This window comes from Panulirus ornatus, chromosome 5 (genome assembly GCF_036320965.1).
Source record: "Panulirus ornatus isolate Po-2019 chromosome 5, ASM3632096v1, whole genome shotgun sequence".
In the NCBI taxonomy this organism is placed as follows: domain Eukaryota; kingdom Metazoa; phylum Arthropoda; class Malacostraca; order Decapoda; family Palinuridae; genus Panulirus; species Panulirus ornatus.
In genome coordinates, this window is record NC_092228.1 from 11,678,500 (window position 1) to 11,697,870 (window position 19,371).

At 38.9% G+C, this 19,371-nt stretch overlaps 1 protein-coding gene across 4 annotated transcripts in view; it reads right to left on the minus strand.

Annotated features, from left to right (window-relative positions):
* Positions 1 to 791: 791 nt before the first annotated feature.
* The window catches only part of LOC139748457 (uncharacterized), a 42,740-nt gene continuing 24,160 nt past the window's right edge, over positions 792 to 19,371 (minus strand). For all 4 annotated transcript variants that reach the window (XM_071661559.1, XM_071661557.1, XM_071661547.1 and 1 more), the window contains 4 exons: positions 15,168 to 16,521; positions 10,025 to 10,115; positions 9,343 to 9,461; positions 792 to 6,178 (listed from right to left, as the gene is read on the minus strand). In XM_071661559.1, coding sequence (XP_071517660.1) covers positions 1,133 to 6,178; positions 9,343 to 9,461; positions 10,025 to 10,115; positions 15,168 to 16,521 — 6,610 coding nt within the window. In that variant the 3' untranslated portion in view covers positions 792 to 1,132. The remainder of the gene's footprint in view (positions 6,179 to 9,342; positions 9,462 to 10,024; positions 10,116 to 15,167; positions 16,522 to 19,371) is intronic.

The window sequence follows — 19,371 nt, forward strand, 5'->3', positions numbered from 1 at the left end:
ACCAGTCAACCAACAGAGAATCCTTAAACTCTTGTGAAGCTGAAGGAGTTAAGAACTCCATTCCTGACAATTTTTTCTGTTTTTTATGTAATTCTATTCCTGAATATTTCATTGGTGTACATTTACTTCCAGGAGACGATTATTCCATGACCATTTTTTTCCTTCCCTCGCTGTTTCATTCGAAATTAATATTGGTTTAAAGGTTTCCTGAATTCTGCAACTTCATATTGCATTTTTCCATTCTAACACACATTATTAATGAACTTACTATCTTGTACTCTTGCCTAGGGTCCAACAGCTCCTTTACCATCGGAAGTGTTACCCCTTCTTTTGCTTTTTTTTCTTCTAAATCAAACTGGACTTTACCTCCTGATCATTACTGAACCATTATGTAACCTTCTCTACAGCTATGTTTCATCCAGTCAAAAATACCCGGGTTTTTCACATCAAACACAGCACCTATCTCTCCATTTTCATCCTGATTACAACCACACAAATTCGGATTCCCTATTTTGAGCCCTCAAAAACATATCCTCACTTGGCACCTCCTTTTAGAAAAAATACAAAAGGAGAGGGTTTCCAGCTGTCCTAATCCTGCCCCCCCTTTTTATAGCCTCAAAAGTTATGCAGGAAATAGATGAGTAGTATTTCACTCCCTTATCACTCGGGAAGCATTGAAAATTTTATAAAAGCTTCATCATTAGAAAGGATAACAGGATTTCAATGAGATGTAATCAGTCATGATAATGATTACATTAGCTCCTAATCAGTTTCTTGGAAAATTAAGAATCTTTACATTTAACACAGTTTAATATGTACAATGGCTTCACAGGCACTAAAGTTTTCTGTAGCCTGTAGATACAAAACCTGGGATATAATACAATATCAGTGACGTTTTTCAATAATATCCAAAATAGTATGGTCATCTGAAAGTCAATAAAAAATCACCAGGTAATATCTTTAAACAACTTTACAAATTTGCAATAAACAAATAACATTAGGGAACAGTGAACTAGAGGGATATCATACAAGTCTGAAGTTAAGGTTGATACCTGATCTATACTCTGATCATATAAGAACTCAATTTGTTTACTACTTTCTAAATCTTACCATAAAGTCACACACATTTACCCTATAATGGTTCCCCTGAAGGTGAACTGGTTGAGGGGGATATTTCTTGGACCTGAGCTGTCACTGCAGATGATGCTGCAACTGCTACCCTTCTACTTCTGCGGATATGTACAGAAGACTTTATTTTGGTTAACTTCTCAGACATTCGATTCTTCCCCAATGCTGATCTAGTTTTTTTATGCACAGGTACTTTTGTTTCACGTTTGCCCTCAGTTCTCTCATACCTAACTGCCCGCTTAGATCTATTTGTTTTTTGTTCTCTAGTACTTTCTTCTTTCTCCTCTTTATCCTTCAATTCCAGAGTATCTGATATTTCAGTTATCCTGCAACTTTGGAACTTCAAATGTTCATATTCGTTACCTTCCATGTTCTCACTAACAACTTCATCCATAACTCTTTCCACTTCATTTGGAGCTGTATCCACAGCAGCCTTGTCTTTCTCTGTATCAAGCACAGCAGTTGTTGTAAATCTGTTTGCTGTGTGTGAAGCTATAGATTCTACTTTGGATTTCTCCTCTTGAGGCACTGCTGTCCTTATCCCTCTTCCTGTTTTTCTCTGAGTAGGTTTCTCAGCAAACATACTTCTTGTAGTTCTACAAGTTCTTCTCAAGCTAGAAAGTTCTGTTTCTTGGTGTCGGTTTTCCAATTCTTTACTATAATTCCCTTCACTGATATCTAATTCCAACTTTTTAGGAGACTGATTCATTTCTTCACCTGGTGTAGCTTGGGATGCAGATAGTTCAGTTTTATGTTTCTCATCTGTAATAAGAGAAGCCTTCATTCCCCTTGTTGATCGTCGCCCTAAAAGTTGCTGTGTCTTTGACTCCTGCTGACCTATTATAGCTTTTGTAATTCTGCAGTTTCTTCTGAAAGGTGAATGTTCTTCCTTAGGATCCTCTGTTTCTAAAGATACTGGTCTTTCGCTGGATTCAGATGTTTGTTTTTGCAACCTAGTTTCAATACTGTCAGGCTCTTCCTCTTCATCATTTACTGTACCTAAAATTCTACTGGATGTAACTTCTTGAGGGGCAAGATCTTGTAAAAGTTCCTCTTCATGGATCACTGCTTTCCTGGGTTTTACAGTTCTTGGTGTTCTTCGCAATCCACTTTTTTCAATTCTGAGGTTCTCCTCTTCATGATCTGAGGTAGATTGGATAGGTGTGATAATTTCATGAGACAAGTGTTTCTCTTCAACATCAACTGCTGCCGAGAAGGCAGATTGGGTCACTTCATGTGATGACTGTTTCCCTTTGACATCTGCTGTTGCAACATGGGTAGATCTGATGATGTCATGTGGTAACTGTTTCTCTTTAATATCTGTTGTTACACTGATCATTTCATAAGATGACTGCTTCTCCTTGATATCTGTTGTTGTAGAGTGAGTTGATCTGATTATTCCAACTGATAACTGCTTCCCTTCCACATCTGTTCTTGCAGGGTTGGTCGATTTGATCAATTCATTTGATGGCTCTTTCCCTTTGACATCTGTTGTTGCTGAATGGGTAGCTTTAAAAGTTTCATGAGATGATTCTTTCCTTTCCATATCCTTTCTCTTCATATCTGACTGAGTAAGCATTCTTTCATCTACTTGCTCATCATTACCTTCTATATTCCACTTTTTCTCCATATTCTGATATTTCAGATGTTCTTGATTAATCAAATCATTATGTGAACCTACTTGACCAACAGATGAACTTTCTGCTGGAGTTGTAATTCTAGTCTTGCACTGTTCTAAATGTTCATCTTTGTGAAGGTCATTAGTGGGAAGAGAATTATCAATCTCTGATGTACATGGAATATCTTCTTTTGTAGTACTTTCACTTTTTACTGACTTATTTACATTATTTTCTGTGACAACACTAAGACAAACTTCTCTAATTTTGACAATTTCTTGTGAATGCTTGGAACCAAGCTGGGCCAAATCAACATCATCACAATTATGTTGTGATGAATTATCTTTTTTGATCATGTGACCTTTTAAGTCCTCAAAGTGTTTAGATGAATTCTCTGAACGATCATTTACCAAGTGATCCTTAAAGTCAGCATTATATTTGGTCTGATTTACTTCTGCGGATATTCGCAATTTTACATCAGATTCTTCACTTGTATGAGGGAAGTGAACATTATTGTACTGTTCGACATGTTTGTTATCCTCATTAGGATGCTTGTTACACATAGCACTCTCTACAATAGATGTAACCATGGGAGTTTCTTCTTTTGCATTTTTACTTTCATCTTTCATTGACTTGAAAAGAGTGTTCTCTACTTTAACATTAGGAAATACTTTGCCAGTTTCAAAAACTTCTGGATGATCTGAAATATGTTCAAGATACTCATTACCACCACATTTAGGTGGTAATGAGATTGCCTTTTCACATGTATGCATTTCTAAATTCCTGGTTTCCTGATCCTTAGTCAAGTGGCCCTTGAAGTCCTCAGAATGCCGAGTTTCACTTTTTATGCAATCACTTACTGAAGGGTCCTTGAAATTAGTATCACTCTCAGGCAAGTTCACTTTGGATGATATTTGCAATTTTAAATCAGGTCCCTCGGTGTTCTCTACTTTTTTATTAAACAATGACGGTTCTTTTATGGAAAGACAAGGAACATTGTCAAGATTGCAAGATGAACTACAAGAATTCATTTCTAAAGTTAGTTGCTGAGAGACAATAGAATCATTTCCCTTTTCCTGTTTCATTTGAAGGGAGAGCTTTGCAAACTGTTCTTTACTATCAAAACACAAACCAAGTTTACTATCAGTATTCAGAGGAGGCATTTTCTTATCAACCATATCATCTTTAAAGCTTTTTATACTTAATTTACTTTTTAATTGTGAAGTCAATGGACTGCTTTTGGCAACTGGTATATTCTTAGGATAAGAAGAGTTGATGGCTACACATCTTGAACTTGGTTCTGTTCCTGGAGGTGGTGGTGTCGTTTCTTTCTCGGCATCTTCAGTTCCTGGAGGTGGTGGTGTTGCCTCTCTTTTTGTATGCTCATCGTCACTTTCATTGCCTTCACTTAGTTCCATACTTGCTTCACCCAGTTCAGCAGGTCCATCTTCTAATTCATTCACAATCAGATTTTCTGTACCAGGTGGAGGAGGTGTGCATTCTCTCTTTGTACGGCGCAGGGACCTCCAATCTGTAAAGTTAGTAGAAAGTGAAGGTGCTAGGGGTCTACTAGGTGTCTGTACAACTGGCCAATGCTGGTGTCCTATGCCTAAAGGTAATGATGAACTTGTGATATCTGCTCCTGTAAGTGGGATAGGAATATCATCTAAACTGTTACTATCTGAACTAAATGCTTCTAAGCTGTGCTTTTTAATAAAAGGTTGAGCAACAATTCCCTTATGATCTGAACCACTGTGTACAGAGACATCTTCAGCTATTCCTGAAGGAGTAGGGATGCTAGAAACATCATGGACACAATGTTCATCCTCTGTTCCTGGTGGTAAAGGTATATCAGAATTTCGATCACTCCCATTTGGAAATGCTAATACACCTAAATCTTCTTGGCTATTGCTGCCAATGCTCCAAGCCCCTGAACTGAGTTCTTGAGAACTTGGTTTAAAGACTGGTATTATGTTTGCTGGCAAAACAACCGCATCATTATCGCGTCCCAGCAAATAATTTGGGCATTCTTCTGTTCCTGGTGGGGGAGGAAGGTTGGTTTTACTTTGTATTAGAGAAACATCCCCTGTTCCAGGTGGTAAAGGTATTTCTGAATTCCTGATAACTCTAGTAGAAGTTTCATCCACTTCACTGACAGGTTCAATGCTAGGTTCTGAGGTGCCCGATGAACCACCTTTTGTTCTAAGTGGTAAGGATAATTCTGAAATTTTTTGACTTTGGGTTTCATGTTCTGTTCCAGGTGGGAGAAGAATATCTAATGGTGGGGGAACATCAATGACTGGTTTTAAACCTGGCAACTGGATACTCAAGAGATCAAGTGCATGCAGTGTAGCAGCAGCAGCACATTCTGAGGAGGCATCATTTTCTGTCTCCTGAATATCATACATTTTGGAATCATCAGATTCACTCTTCTCATTATCAGAAATATTTGGTTCACTGCTGTGTTCCTCAAAACTGATGACTGAATCGCTAGGAGAGATATCCTTAGTATCACCAAATACTGATGTAGTAATGTTTTCTGATATCTCCTCACTATCCTGCACTGATATAAATTCCTCTTGCACCACAATGTTTTTATCTTCACTTTCCTCCTTTGAAATTTCACTTTTTCGATTAACTGGTATCATCAATGAATCAAAATTTTTTCCTGATTTCACCTCGTCTTTACCCTCCTGATTAGGTAATGGAATGTCTATGACTGTTTCAGCTTTGGCCTCTACCATAATTGGCTCATTTTTCTGTCCAGCTACCTCCTGTTTCTGAGTTAATGTTTTTAGCTGCTCTTTGCTCTTTGATAAACCTGGCCTTCTCTTCAAGAAAGGCATTTTTCCTATTAATGGAAGTTTTGTTGATGCACACTTCTTTTCTTCCTCTTTATCTTTAAAAGGCTCTTCTGTGGCTGAAAAAGCACTTTCATTTTCAATTATATTCAGATCAATTTTCCCTTTATCATGGTCACTGTGAATCTTTTCATTCTTTTGTAGTTCACCTTTCCTGGAAATCTCTTCATCTAACTTACTTTTTGGGGTAAATACGTCTTGTAAAGGAACCTGATTACCTTCAGGTCGTCGTTTAGAACTGTCTACATGTCGCTGATTATCAGATTTCTTATCTCCTGTACGTGCTGGTCCCCGTGAAGCAACCCTAATGCTCCCACAAGCTCTGTTTTTCTCATCTCTACTTTCTGTTATAACCTTCTCATCTCTACTTTCCTTATCACACTTGTTTTTCTCTTGTTTTTCTTTAACCTGTCTCAGCAATTTTTCCTCTAATTCCTGAGTAGCATTCTTTTCTTTTAGATTCAACTGAGCTTCCAGGTACTTCCTTGCCTTTTCTACACTGAATTTTGCATATGCTGCAGTTTTAGCCTTTAGAAATGTTGACTCATACATGGGGTTCTTTGCTCGGTGTACCTGAAATCAAAAGTAATATACCAATTAAACATCACTGCAGTAGAGTCTAACCTCTGTTTACTAAAAGACCCTCCTTGTCAGTCTTTCTTCACTCACTCTCTCAATATGTCCAAACCAATTTAGCATACCCTGGCCACTCCCTTGAGAGAGTTTCTAAGGGGAACTGACATCAGAGATATAGACAGATAGTAATTAAGAGATGTATAATGAAGCATCTAATTAACAGTGAACTCATAAATGAAGGCCAGAACAGTTTTGCACATGGTAAAGAGATATACTGAATGAAAACGGATTCTCATGGGGTATGGAATCATGGAAACCCAAGATTTTGGAATTTATGCAAGAAATTTTCTCTTTCAGCAAGTAACAGAGCACACTAGGATAAGAGGGACTGATACAGCATCATACCTAGCCCTTATCTTCACTCACACTAGCAAAGATATTGAGATCATTATAATGCAACAAGTTGGAAGAAGTGATCTTGAAATGCTAAGGTTTAAATATGTAGTAAAATAGTGCAGTAATAGGGCAGACATGAGACAGAAAATAAAGAGGATATAACTGCGGAAATTACACAAACCTTATATATTTCTATGATAGCGCAAGTTGGGAAATGGAATTCAGTAGCCAGAAACCACAGCATTGTGTTGAGAGGTTTTGTGAAATTTACAATGAAGGAGAAGAGGCATGGGTAACTCAAGCCTCAAATACAGAGGAACAACATTAAGAAAGAGCAAGGAATGTTTAATAAATGATGATATAAAGCAATCTGGAGACCAAATTGGAAGTGGAAGGATGGAGTGAAAAGATTTTGAGCGATCGGGGCCTGAACATACAGGAAAGTGAAAGGCATGCAAGGAATAGAGTGAATTAGAATGATGTGGTATACCAGGGTCAACGTGCTGTCAATGGATTGAACTAGGGCATGTGAAGCATCTGGGGTAAACCATGGAAAGTTTTGTGAGGCCTGGATGTGGAAAGGGAGCTGTGGTTTTGGTGCATTACACATGACAGCTAGAGACTGAGTGTGTACAAACATGTCCTTTTTGTCTTTTCCTAGTGCTACCTCATGAGGAATACTATTTCATGCGTGGCGGGGTTGCAACAGGAGTGGATGAAGGCAGCAAGTATGAATATGTACATTCGTATATATGTATATGTCTGTATAAGTTGAAATGTATAGGTATGTATATGTGCATGTGTGGGCATATATGCATATACAAGTGTAAGTGGATGGTTGGGCCATTCTTTCTTCTGTTTCCTTGCACTACCTCGCTAACATGGGAGACAGCAATTGAGTATCATAAACAAATATAAATATAAAGTGAAGGAGCTTCAAAATGTGCAGCAGCGAAGATACAGATGTCACCATAGCCAGCCAACATTTGAAAGGCTTTATATAAAAGAGCACAGAATTATCACAGCAGGATACGAAAAGGGGAACAAAGACACTTTGAAAAAAATATTGTGGACAAGGCAGCTGAATATCCAAAACTATTCCATACATTCATCATGAACCATTAATCAGTAAAAGAGTAGTTAATCTAGCTGTGGGATTATGAGGGAAAAAATGCAAAGAATGATGTAAGGATATGTGATGCACTGAATAGCAAGTTCAAAAGTGTTTGTACAGTGGAAGACACTATAGCACAACACTAGTGAGATGTAATGGGGAGGTGGTTTTAGTAATTTTTGAGATATCTAAAAAAGACAGCGACAAAGCAAAATAATTAAATATAAATAAATCTAAAAAAGGTATAAACAGAATACTAAGGACTTGACCCATGCAAGGCTCATGATCATGATGAAATTTCAACAAATGTGCTAAAGAGGTGTACAGAAATGCTTGACAGGCCACTTGAATTACTGCTCTAGATGTCACTAAAGAAAGACACAGTGCCATGGGAATGAACAAGGGCAAACATCATGTCTATATATATATATGTAAGAAAGAAGACCAGAAACATATGTTGAACTATGGACCGGTCTCACTAATGATGTGGTGTGTAAGGTTCTGGTAAAGATTTTTAGAATGCAAGGGGATCATTTTCAGCAAAGTATAAATTTTGTAAATGAGAGACAATGTTTTATGGGACAGGAAGTCATGTGCAAGTAGGTGGTGTGAAGTGTTTTGACTGAGTACATAAAAGGGTAAGAAAGAGATGTGGAAAAAAGAAAGATATAGTTGAGAGAGGTGGAAAGGTGTGCTGAAATGGTTCTGACATAAGGAAGGAATGAGTCAGAAGTTAATAAAAAGGATATATGTCAGAAGTGGAGGGGACAAGAAGAGGGAGACTAATTGGAGATGGAATGATGGATAGACAAAGATTTTGAATGCTCAGGGCCTGAACAAGGATGGTGAAAGGCAGGCACAGGATAAAGCAAACTGGAATGATGTGGTATACAGGGGGCGACATGCTATCGATGAATTGAACCTGGGAATATGAAGCAGCCAGGGGAAACCATGGAAAGGTCTGTGAGGCCTGGTTGTGGAAAGGGAGTCTTGGTTTTGGTGCATTGCACATGACAGATATAGAATGAACATTAGTGAAAGTGCCCTTTCTCTACCTGTTCGTGGCACAACTTCACTAATGCTGGAAACATCAAACATGAAAGAAAAGAAAAGAGATCATATTTTCAGATGAAGAAGCCAGGAAAATAATCTATGATCAGGTGCAATGGAATCATTATGAGATAAGATGATGTAAATGAAGATTATGTCACGTCTAAATCAAAGTGGAATATGAGAATACAAAGTGAAAAAGTAAGAAACACTTATAGTCACACAGAAATTTATGTTTCACTTTAATACTGAAGTCATGGGTAAAGTATGTGCATATACCTAATTCGCCCCATATACAGGAAAACAAAGTTAACAAACACAAAGACCGTTAGATCATCCACATTAAAAGGGTGCAATATGATATATCATTTTCATAGTCTTACAATCTGAAACCTAACCATCCCACAAACTTTACTTTATGCATAATACCTACCATATTCTTTCTTGCAGAAAATAACAACTAAGCCCTTTATCACCATCTTTTCATTAAACCTATATCACATATTCTTATGGACAGTTTTCTGTTACTATTGTATATCTGCAGCACTCAACACTAAGCTTAATCCTTAAATGTTTTTCTAAATATTCAGTTGAAACCTACTTTGTACTTGGATATGTGCATCTTGGACTCTGGGTGTCTCACTGCTTCCCCTTTGTCTCTCATGAAAGTGTCACACAGGGAGCAGTAAAATGCTGGCAGTGAGTGCAGGAATTCCATTCCTGAAATATATTACAAGACTAATTTCTTAAAAGAAATGGTTAATGTAGTTAAACTAAATGTAAAGGATTAGTATCATGATAATATCTGGAGGCTACGGACTCGTTTCTCTACCTGACAAACATGCACTCTGCTGAGGATGAATGGCTGGGGTGACTTTAAGCTGAGTGCCTTATCCACAGTTCACAGCAACACTGAATAATACACTACAAAAGCTCTTACAGTAAAGTATATGAAGTATATTCCTAATCAAAACTGGTGCCAATATGAGTTCTGAAAGCAATTAGTTTATGGCATTTGTGCTGATGATTTTGGCATGGGAAGTGTCTCTGTTATATGTAATACATCATATGGCTGGAGTCTTGCTATATGGGAGTGCTGACCATTAAGAGGGTATGGGAAGGTGCAAACTGGCAGGGATTAAAAGTGATGTTGTATATGGATACGTAACACTATTCATATGACTTTATATGGCACAGACCTCTAAAGTTTGTAGTCAAACACATGAACAATGAAGTGAAGCTGATTATGATGCATAAATGAATATGAAACAGTAAGCACTTACCCTGCAAAGGTATAGTCAGGAGTTGTGCATTTGCAGGTTTAGGTTCCTTTTCTTCTTTGGGGGCTTTGGCCAACCAGGTCTTGCGGTCATTCTGGAATCACAGTTAAATCATAAGCAAGCATATGACTAAAAAGTTTACAAAAGTTTCTCTCATAATAGATAGAAGAAAATTATCAATTTCTTTAATATTGACTCAATAAATACAAAGCAACATATCACTAAAATCATATATTTTTTTAACCATTTATGACACAAAATTGCTTCTCCAACCTCAACAACATAGCATCAGGAAAAGACAAAGAATAGCCACATTTGCCCACATCCACTCTATGTCTATAGTGTTCAATGCTCAATGCATCAAAATCAGAACTTATCATCCACTGCCAAACCCCTAAAAACAATTCTATGGTTTACCTGCATTGCTTTTTAAGCCCTGGTTCAGTCCATCAACAGCATTTCCTCCCCTGTATACAACTTTAATCTATTTCATTCTATTCCATGCAAGCCCTCTCACCCTCCTGAATGTTCAGAACCCAACAGCTTTAAGCCTCTTTCACTCCATCCTTCAATCTCCATAGGCTACCCCTCGCTCTTCCTCCCTCAACTTCCGAAGTAAATTTTCTTTGCACAGTCTCTCCACATGTCCAAACCATTTCAGCACATCCTGATCAGCTCTCATACATACTAGGCATGCTAACACGACTCTCTCTTACACTCTCATCACTTACACATTCAGTATACCTTATACCTGGCATTTGATTTGCATCACATCCACCCTTTTCCATTCTTCTGCATTCAGAGCCAAAGAGTCACATCTGTAAAGTATTGTCAGATCTGCTTAATCCTTTAACTATAACAACCTTTGCCCTGACAGATATTAACCTGTCCTACCCAATACCCCTCAATGCACCCAAGATCTTAGCCCCTCCTGCCAACCTATGACTCACTTCCAGCCCTAATGATTCCCTCAGCTGCCAAGTCCAATTCCAGATGGGTGCATAGTCTGGACTTCGATAAATAGTCTGATACAAGATACAAGAATGAAAAACTCAAATGACACAGTATAAAAAAAGTTAAAGTAATTAAAGGAGTTATTAAGCAATATAAAGAGAAAATTATCAAAATTGTGTGCACAGTTCTCTTGCCTATCATGGTTTTGCTAAACACAGTTTTGAGTATACACACTTAGAGTAATGTATGCCATGTACCAACCATGGCATCAAGTTTTGAATATCTATGGTTTTCCATGGCACTATCAAAATTTTAACCATGCACTAGGCAAATGCCATGTGGCTTCAGACTGCTTTCAACCCAACCTGGAAAAATACCATTTCTAGGGAGGACCATCATAACCAGGTAGTGTTATTAAAAAGAGCTTTGTCAGAGTTCAGAAGCATGTTATCATGGGTGACAACTACCATTGTAGTATTACCTTGTCTTGTATAAATTTCTTTGTACTTGTTTTTGAGGTATAACATATTCTAATCCTTAGGTGTTTATTATAGGATTTCAGGTATGTATCTCAAGAGTCACAGCCCCAAACCCCCCATTTCCCAAAGGTTCTATACACAGCCTACCAAAGGGTTTCACAGAAATGTAACACCTGTGGTTTGCAAGGGACTTCTGTATTCAGACATAAGAAGACATGCATGTTGGCAGACCTAAGATAAAATCTATAAACTACACAAGGGATCGTGTGGGATCAATGTGTGAGAGGGGTTTTAAAAGATGAATCTGCAGATTTATTTCATGATTATGTACGATGGAAGAGATATTGCACAACTCCACTCTATCTTGATGCAACAGGCATACATAACATACAATCAATATGAAAAATAACATATTATTGATTTTTATTTCATAACAAAGTGGCTTTCCTCCTTTAGCATGGTAAGGTCAGGAAAAAGAATATTTACCTTATTTGCTAACATATATGATGCACTATACATGACATGTAAAGAAAGGATGTTAGCAGATCTGGCACCACCTCACTTACACAGGAAACTGCTAACAAGTATAACCATTCCATATCATTGTGAGACCCACTTACAAACTTAAAAGGTGTGACTGTGTCTCCCAGTATTCACTCTGGGAACTGTCATCAAGAGGGAGGCCATAGCAAAAGTCTCCACTTACCCCTGTCATTACACGCCTCCCTCGCATTACTATTCCACGCACTCTTCCACCATTCCTCTGTCTATCTATCTGTCTATATCTCTGACACCTGTTCCAATTGGAACTCCCTCAAAGGAGTGGCCGTGGCAACAGAGTCTCCTTAACTAAGGAACTCTACTACCACCTCTTCAAGCTTTAGTGCTTCACCCTTAACAGGTCACCGGCAGAGGGCAAGTCTGGTGCAGTGTCTTCAGAGGCTCCAACCTAACGTTCCTAATGACTACTTCTATCTAATGCTCTTACCAACTATTTTTTCCTAATGTTTCTACTTAATAATCCCGCCTTAATGCTTCTACCTACTATATTTCTATCTACTGCTCCAACCATTTTGCCAAAAGGCAGGGCTAGCACATAATGCTCACTGCAGGAAAATCTAGAGTTATGAAGAATGAGCTGCATGAGTTAGGTGTTGTCAAGTGTTACATATGACAAAGAGAGACTATGTTTGTGGACAGAATGCTGGTAGCCCATATGTTAGTGAGCCAGAAAAAAAAGACAGCTACCTGTGTCAGAGGAGTGCAACTTGATATTACTACAGTGCTGGCTCACTAAGCAGATGTCACTAACCCTCCTGTTACCCAGATGGGTAGTACTAGTAATATATCTCCCTGGTCATTGGCTGCCTAACAACTACTATATATACATGCAGAACCTTCACTTCACCTTGAAGAGATATATGCACAATCACAATCTTTCCAGTGGCAATTAATAATAATAATGATGATAATATTAATAATAATAATAATAATAATAATAATAATAATAATAATAAGAGCAAGGTTATTAGGTACAGTAGGGTTGAGGGTCAAGTCAATTGGGAGGTAAGTTTGAATGGAGAAAAACTGGAGGAAGTAAAGTGTTTTAGATATCTGGGAGTGGATCTGGCAGCGGATGGAACCATGGAAGCGGAAGTGGATCATAGGGTGGGGGAGAGGGCGAAAATTCTGGGAGCTTTGAAGAATGTGTGGAAGTCGAGAGCATTATCTCGGAAAGCAAAAATGAGTATGTTTGAAGGAATAGTGGTTCCAACAATGTTGTATGGTTGCGAGGCGTGGGCTATGGATAGAGTTGTGCGCAAGAGGATGGATGTGCTGGAAATGAGATGTTTGAGGACAATGTGTGGTGTGAGGTGGTTTGATCGAGTAAGTAACGTAAGGGTAAGAGAGATGTGTGGAAATAAAAAGAGTGTGGTTGAGAGAGCAGAAGAGGGTGTTTTGAAATGGTTTGGGCACATGGAGAGAATGAGTGAGGAAAGATTGACCAAGAGGATATATGTGTCGAAGGTGGATGGAACGAGGAGAAGTGGGAGACCAAATTGGAGGTGGAAAGATGGAGTGAAAAAGATTTTGTGTGATCGGGGCCTGAACATGCAGGAGGGTGAAAGGAGGGCAAGGAATAGAGTGAATTGGATTGATGTGGTATACCGGGGTTGACGTGCTGTCAGTGGATTGAATCAGGGCATGTGAAGCGTCTGGGGTAAACCATGGAAAGCTGTGTAGGTATGTATATTTGCGTGTGTGGACGTATGTATATACATGTGTATGGGGGTGGGTTGGGCCATTTCTTTCGTCTGTTTCCTTGCGCTACCTTGCAAATGCAGGAGACAGCGGCAAAAAAAAAAAAAATAAATAAATAAAGAAAAAAAAAAATAATAATAATAATAATAATAATATGTATGACAGCATGTCGATACACTGCCAATGGACCGAACCAAGGCACGTGAAGTGTCCGGAGCAAACCATGGAAAGATTCTTGGGGCCTGGACACGGACAGGGAGCTGTAGTCTCAGAGCACCACACTCGCTTTCTAATATTCTTCCACTTTATTTCCCAAATTCTTGGGGAGTCTTCCTCTTAACACAGCCAGGATTCTTGACCTCTGTGACTCATTTCAAGTCCATGTTCTGGCTGCATAGGTCAGGGTTGGGAGGACTATGCTGTCCCTTAATCCCTTCTCTACTTCAGTTCATACACCTCTACCCTTCCTTATTCTATCAGGGGACCCCAGCAACTCTTCTACCTTATATAGGTCTCTCTCCTATCTCTCCTTCCATAATACTAAACTTATCCAAGACAGCTCCTAAATATATAAATTCTTATGTCTTCCTGTCTTCCTCTCCCCACATGTGTAACACAATTCAGTACACTTTCTTCTTTCACTCTAGTGGGTTCTGCAAAATCTATACTTTTACTGTATCCTTTCAAACAGGAATACTTTATTTCTACTAGCATTCGCCATCAATCGCCTATGCTTACACACATCATAATACACACTAACGACCTTCTGCAACTCCATTCTCTGCACACAACACAGTATCATATGCAAACAGGTCTGTCACTAGCTACCATACCTCACCTCCATACTCCATCTCTGCATCCATTTTCCCTACATTTGCTTTCACCTTTCTTATCACTCCATCTATATACATCTTAAAAAGCCACAATTAATTTACACAGCCCTACCTTACACCCACATGTATTGTTCTCCTACCCCCATAATCCTGAACACATCCCATAGAGCATTCTAATCAACTTTGTTATACGCTTTCTCCAGATCCATAAAAGCTGCATACAACTTCTTCCCTTTCACTAGATACTTTTCCACAATCATTTTCATCAGAAAAATATGATCCACACATCCCCTACCTTTCCTAAAACCTCCTCACTCCTCACTCATTCTGCATTCAGGTACTTCCATCTCTCTATTAATCAACACTCTTGCATACACTTTTCCCATTATACTTAACAGCCTTATTCCCCTATAACTGCACACATCCTTACCACTTTTTTCCTTCAAATAAAGGAACAATAATAGCTTGCACCCAGTCTCAGGTTAAATAACTTATCAAATGCATCCACTCCAACACACTTTCTCCTCCATACTTCAGCACTGCAGTCATAATCCCATATATCATTAAAAACTGTATGTGACGAAAAGTAAGGGGCAGACACATCAGAGAAATACTGACCTTTACTCTTCCCATGTGTGATGTGGTCATCAGATGATCAACATATTCTGGCATAGATTCACTGAATATGCTACATAATCTGCACCAGTGCATGCCTTGGTCCATGTATCGAATATAAGTCCTCTGTGTGGCATGCGGGGCATACTGAAGTGTTCCAGAAAATTCTTTTTTTATTACCTCTTGTTGAACAGTTCCTTGAAGGATAGCTTCTTTTTTACTTGTCTCTGTTATATTACCCACTAGATGTTTCTTTTGAGGGGACTGGCTTCTCTGAGACTCAGTGGATGACTGCCTTGTAGTTTCATTTGAGAAAACTGGATTTGGTGACCCTGACCTATTTTGTCTAGGTACCTTACGAACTGGAGACCTGGACCTCTGTCTCTTTTGCTTGGACAAAGTTATATCTAATTCTGACCTATCAGGAGAAAGATAATGAGATACTCTTCTATGCTTTTCTCTTCCTGGTGAATGCTCAAGCTTCTTCTGTTTTTCCCTTGAATGATGGGGGCTTTCAGATTTCTCTCTTTGTATGGATTTATGCTTTTGTTTAACATCTTTTTTAAGTTCAATTTCCTTAGTGACTTTGTGAACCATTTCATTTATTTTAACAATCTGTTTTTCTATTTCTTTCATAAGAAATAAGTTTTCATCTAGGATACTTGAAAGACTTTCTCTGCTCCCTTTATGGTTCTTCGTAATGTCATCACGCTGCTCATTCATTTTGTTCTTCTGTTCTACCAACAATTTTACACGTTTTATCAAAGAATCTCTTTTTGACAAAAGGGCCTCAATCTCATCTTTGTCTTTTTCAGTTTCTGGTGAGGAATTTTTTCTCAATTTCCTATCATCAATATCACTCGAGTCCGATTCAGACTCCGAAAAGTTTTTCTTACGTTTGCTTTTCTTTTCTTTGTGTCGTTTACGCTTAGACCTCTTTGGACTTTCAGATGGCTTTCTACTCTTACATTCATCAGATAATCTTCTAGAGGATCTTGCTCCCTCTTCTGAAGCAGATGATCTTGCCTTTGTAAACTCCCTCATTAAATCAGCAGACTGAACAAGAGACGTACTTAAAGTAGTTGATCCATAACTAGCTAAAGCTGGAGATACTGAAGAAACAGAGGACATAACTCCATGGCTCACTGTTTGGGGTACTGCTGAAGAAATGCCAGAAGGAATAGAATGTCCACTTGGGAAAGGCATAGTATTTGACTGAGTTGGTTTTTCAATCTTTTGTTCTGGGATCCTTTCACTTGTTATCTGAACATTTTCATATGTCATCATTGGCAATGATCCTACTTCTGTTTCTTTTCCTGGAATAGTATCCATTCTTTGGGCTTTAGTCTTGTCCTTTCTGAAAACATCACAAGTTATGAGAAACCTTTATATAAATAACCTTAAGAAAAAGTATACAGGCTAATCATTAGCAATACTGTGCAACACTACTTAAAACAATGCACCTCTAGTTACGTGGTATACCAGGGACAACATGCTATCAATGGGCTGAACCAAAACATATGAAGCTATCACGGGAAACCAAGGAAAGGACTGTGGGGCCTGGTTGTTCAGAGGGGGTATGGCTTCAGAGCACAACACATGATAACAATAGGATGGATATGAACATATGAGGCCATTTCTTTATCTATTCCTGGGGTTCAGGACCTGAACATGCAGCACGGTGTGAGGTGTACAAGAGATAGAGCAGACTGGAACAATATGGAATAGATGGGCTAACCAAGGGTGTACGAAGCAGCTAGAAGAAACCATGGAAAGGTCTGTGGGCATTGTTGTGGATTGGGGGTTCTGGTTTTGGCGCATTATACCTGACAACTAAAGAGTGGATGTGGACAAACGAGGCCATTTATTCATCTGCTCCTATGACAACCTCACCAACTCGGGAGAAAAAAAAAGGGTGATTATTAGTGCCTAAGCACCTGAAGATGAGTGAAATAAAGAGTGATAAGAGTTTTGGGAGGAGCTGAGTGTGTGTGTCAGCAGTTTTGATATAAGGGATCAAATATTAGTGATGGGTGATTTGGATGTGAAAGTGGGTACTGTGGCAGATGTTGGTATAATTAGGGGTGCAAGGTAAACAATGTTGTGAATGAGATGGTGAACAGCTTTTGGAGTTGTGTGCTGAAAAAGGACTGGTGACTGGGAATACCTGATTTCAAAATAGGGACATATAAGTATAAATGGGTGGCAAAGAGGCATTATTGGGCTATGTACTAAATGACTGACATGCAAAGGAAAGACTCTTGGATAAAAATGTGCTGAGAGGGGCAGTTGGTAGAATGTCCGATCATTACTCGGTGGAGGTGAGAGAGAAGGATTGTAGAGGTTTTAGGGAAAGAAGATTTGATATAGGTGAGAAGAGGGTTGTGAAAGTGCTTGAGCTTGGAAAAGAGCCTTGTGAGAAAAGAAACAAGGAGATATTGAGTGCAGAATGGCAAAAGGTGAGTAAATGAAGCTAGGAAAAAGAGTGAGGAATGGGCTGTGTTTTGCAAGCACTGCTTCCATATGCAAAAGAAGTGTTTGGCAAGTGGAAGGTAGGAGGTGGACAGGTGAGAAAGGATGGGATGAGGGAGTTAAGGGAGGTGCATAGACATTATCTACGGGTAAGATGTGCAACTGATAGGGATACATATGAGAAAAAGTGGCACAAGGTTAAGAGAGATACAAGGAGATAATGAGTGCTGAAAGGCAAAAGGTGAGTAAATGAAGTTAGGGAAGTGAGTGAGGAATGGGTTGTGTTTGAGGAAGCACTGCTGCCATATGCAGAAGTGTTTGGCAAGTGGAAGGTGAGAAAGGATGGGATGAAGGAGTTAAGGGAAGTGGACAGACATTATCTGCTGGTAAGATGTGCTACTAATGGAGATACATATTAGGGAAAGTGACAAAAGGTTAAGAGGAAGGTACTGGAGCTGAAAAAAAGATGGCAAATGAGAGTTAGGGTTTGTGAGTATCAGGAAACTTTAGGGAGAATAAGAAAATGTTTTGAAAGGAGATGAACAGTTTAAGATAAAACAGAAGATAAAGCAGAAAAAAAATGGGAACATCTGCGAAGGGAACAAATGGGAAAATGATGACAAACAGAATTGAGGGGAAGAGATGAAATATTTTGAAAGTTGTTAAACATGTTTTATGAAAAGGATGTGGGATTTTTGGAAACAGAAGTCTGCAAGGTGAAAGAGTCATGGAAAGTGGTTTGGAAATAAGTGCTGCATGAGACGAAGTGGATAGAAGTGCAGTTAAACTTCATGAGAGGGGGCAATTGTGTTACTGACTGGTTAGGTTTTCAATGTATCTATGGCTCATGTTGAGGTGCCCGAGGATTGGAGGAATGCCTGTACAGTGCCTCTGCATAACAACATAGGGACAAAAGTAAGAACTCAAATTACAGTAGCTGGTAAGTTGCACAGGAGAGTGGTCACTGAGAGGGTGAAGGCATGCACAGAGTTTCAGACTGGGGAGGTACAAGATAGCACTATGAGTGGTACAGGATGTAAGGAACAAGTGTTTACTTTGAAGAATTTATGTGAGAAATACTTAAGAGAAACAGATAGGCCTATATGTAGCATTAAAGGATCAAGAGAAAATGTATAACAGGGTTGACTCAGCAGGTGTGGCAAATATAGGGAGAAGGAGGAAAGCTTCAAGGTGCAGAGAAGTTTTCATCAAGAGAGTAAGAGATCTGTCTGTCTGTCTGCGTCTGTCAGTGTGTCTGTGTGCGTGTGTCCAGGTGAGGATGGGTCTGCCACAGGGGTGTTTCATATTACCATGGCTTTTCTATTTGTTTGTGGTGTGGGAAGTGAATGCAAGGGTCTTGGTGAGAGAAGCAGGTATACAGTCTGTTGGAGGTGGGAGGCCTGGGAGTTGTTTGCTGATGACAGAGCTCTGGTGGCAGATTTGAGTGAGAAACTGCAAAAGCTGGAGTCTGAGTTTGGGAATGTGTGTAAAAGAAGAAAGTTCAGAGTAAATGTAAATAAAAGCAGTGTAAAAGAAGAAAGTTCAGAGTAAATGTGAATAAAAGCAGAGTTATTAGGTAAGACAAAGAGGGTGGAGAGGTAATTTGGAGCGAGAAGCTGAATGGAGAAAACTTGGAGGTAGTAGAGTGTTTCATATACCTAGGAGTGGATATGGCAGGAAGTGTCAGGGCAAAGGTTCTGTGACCCTTGAGGAATGTATGGAAAGAAAGGTCACT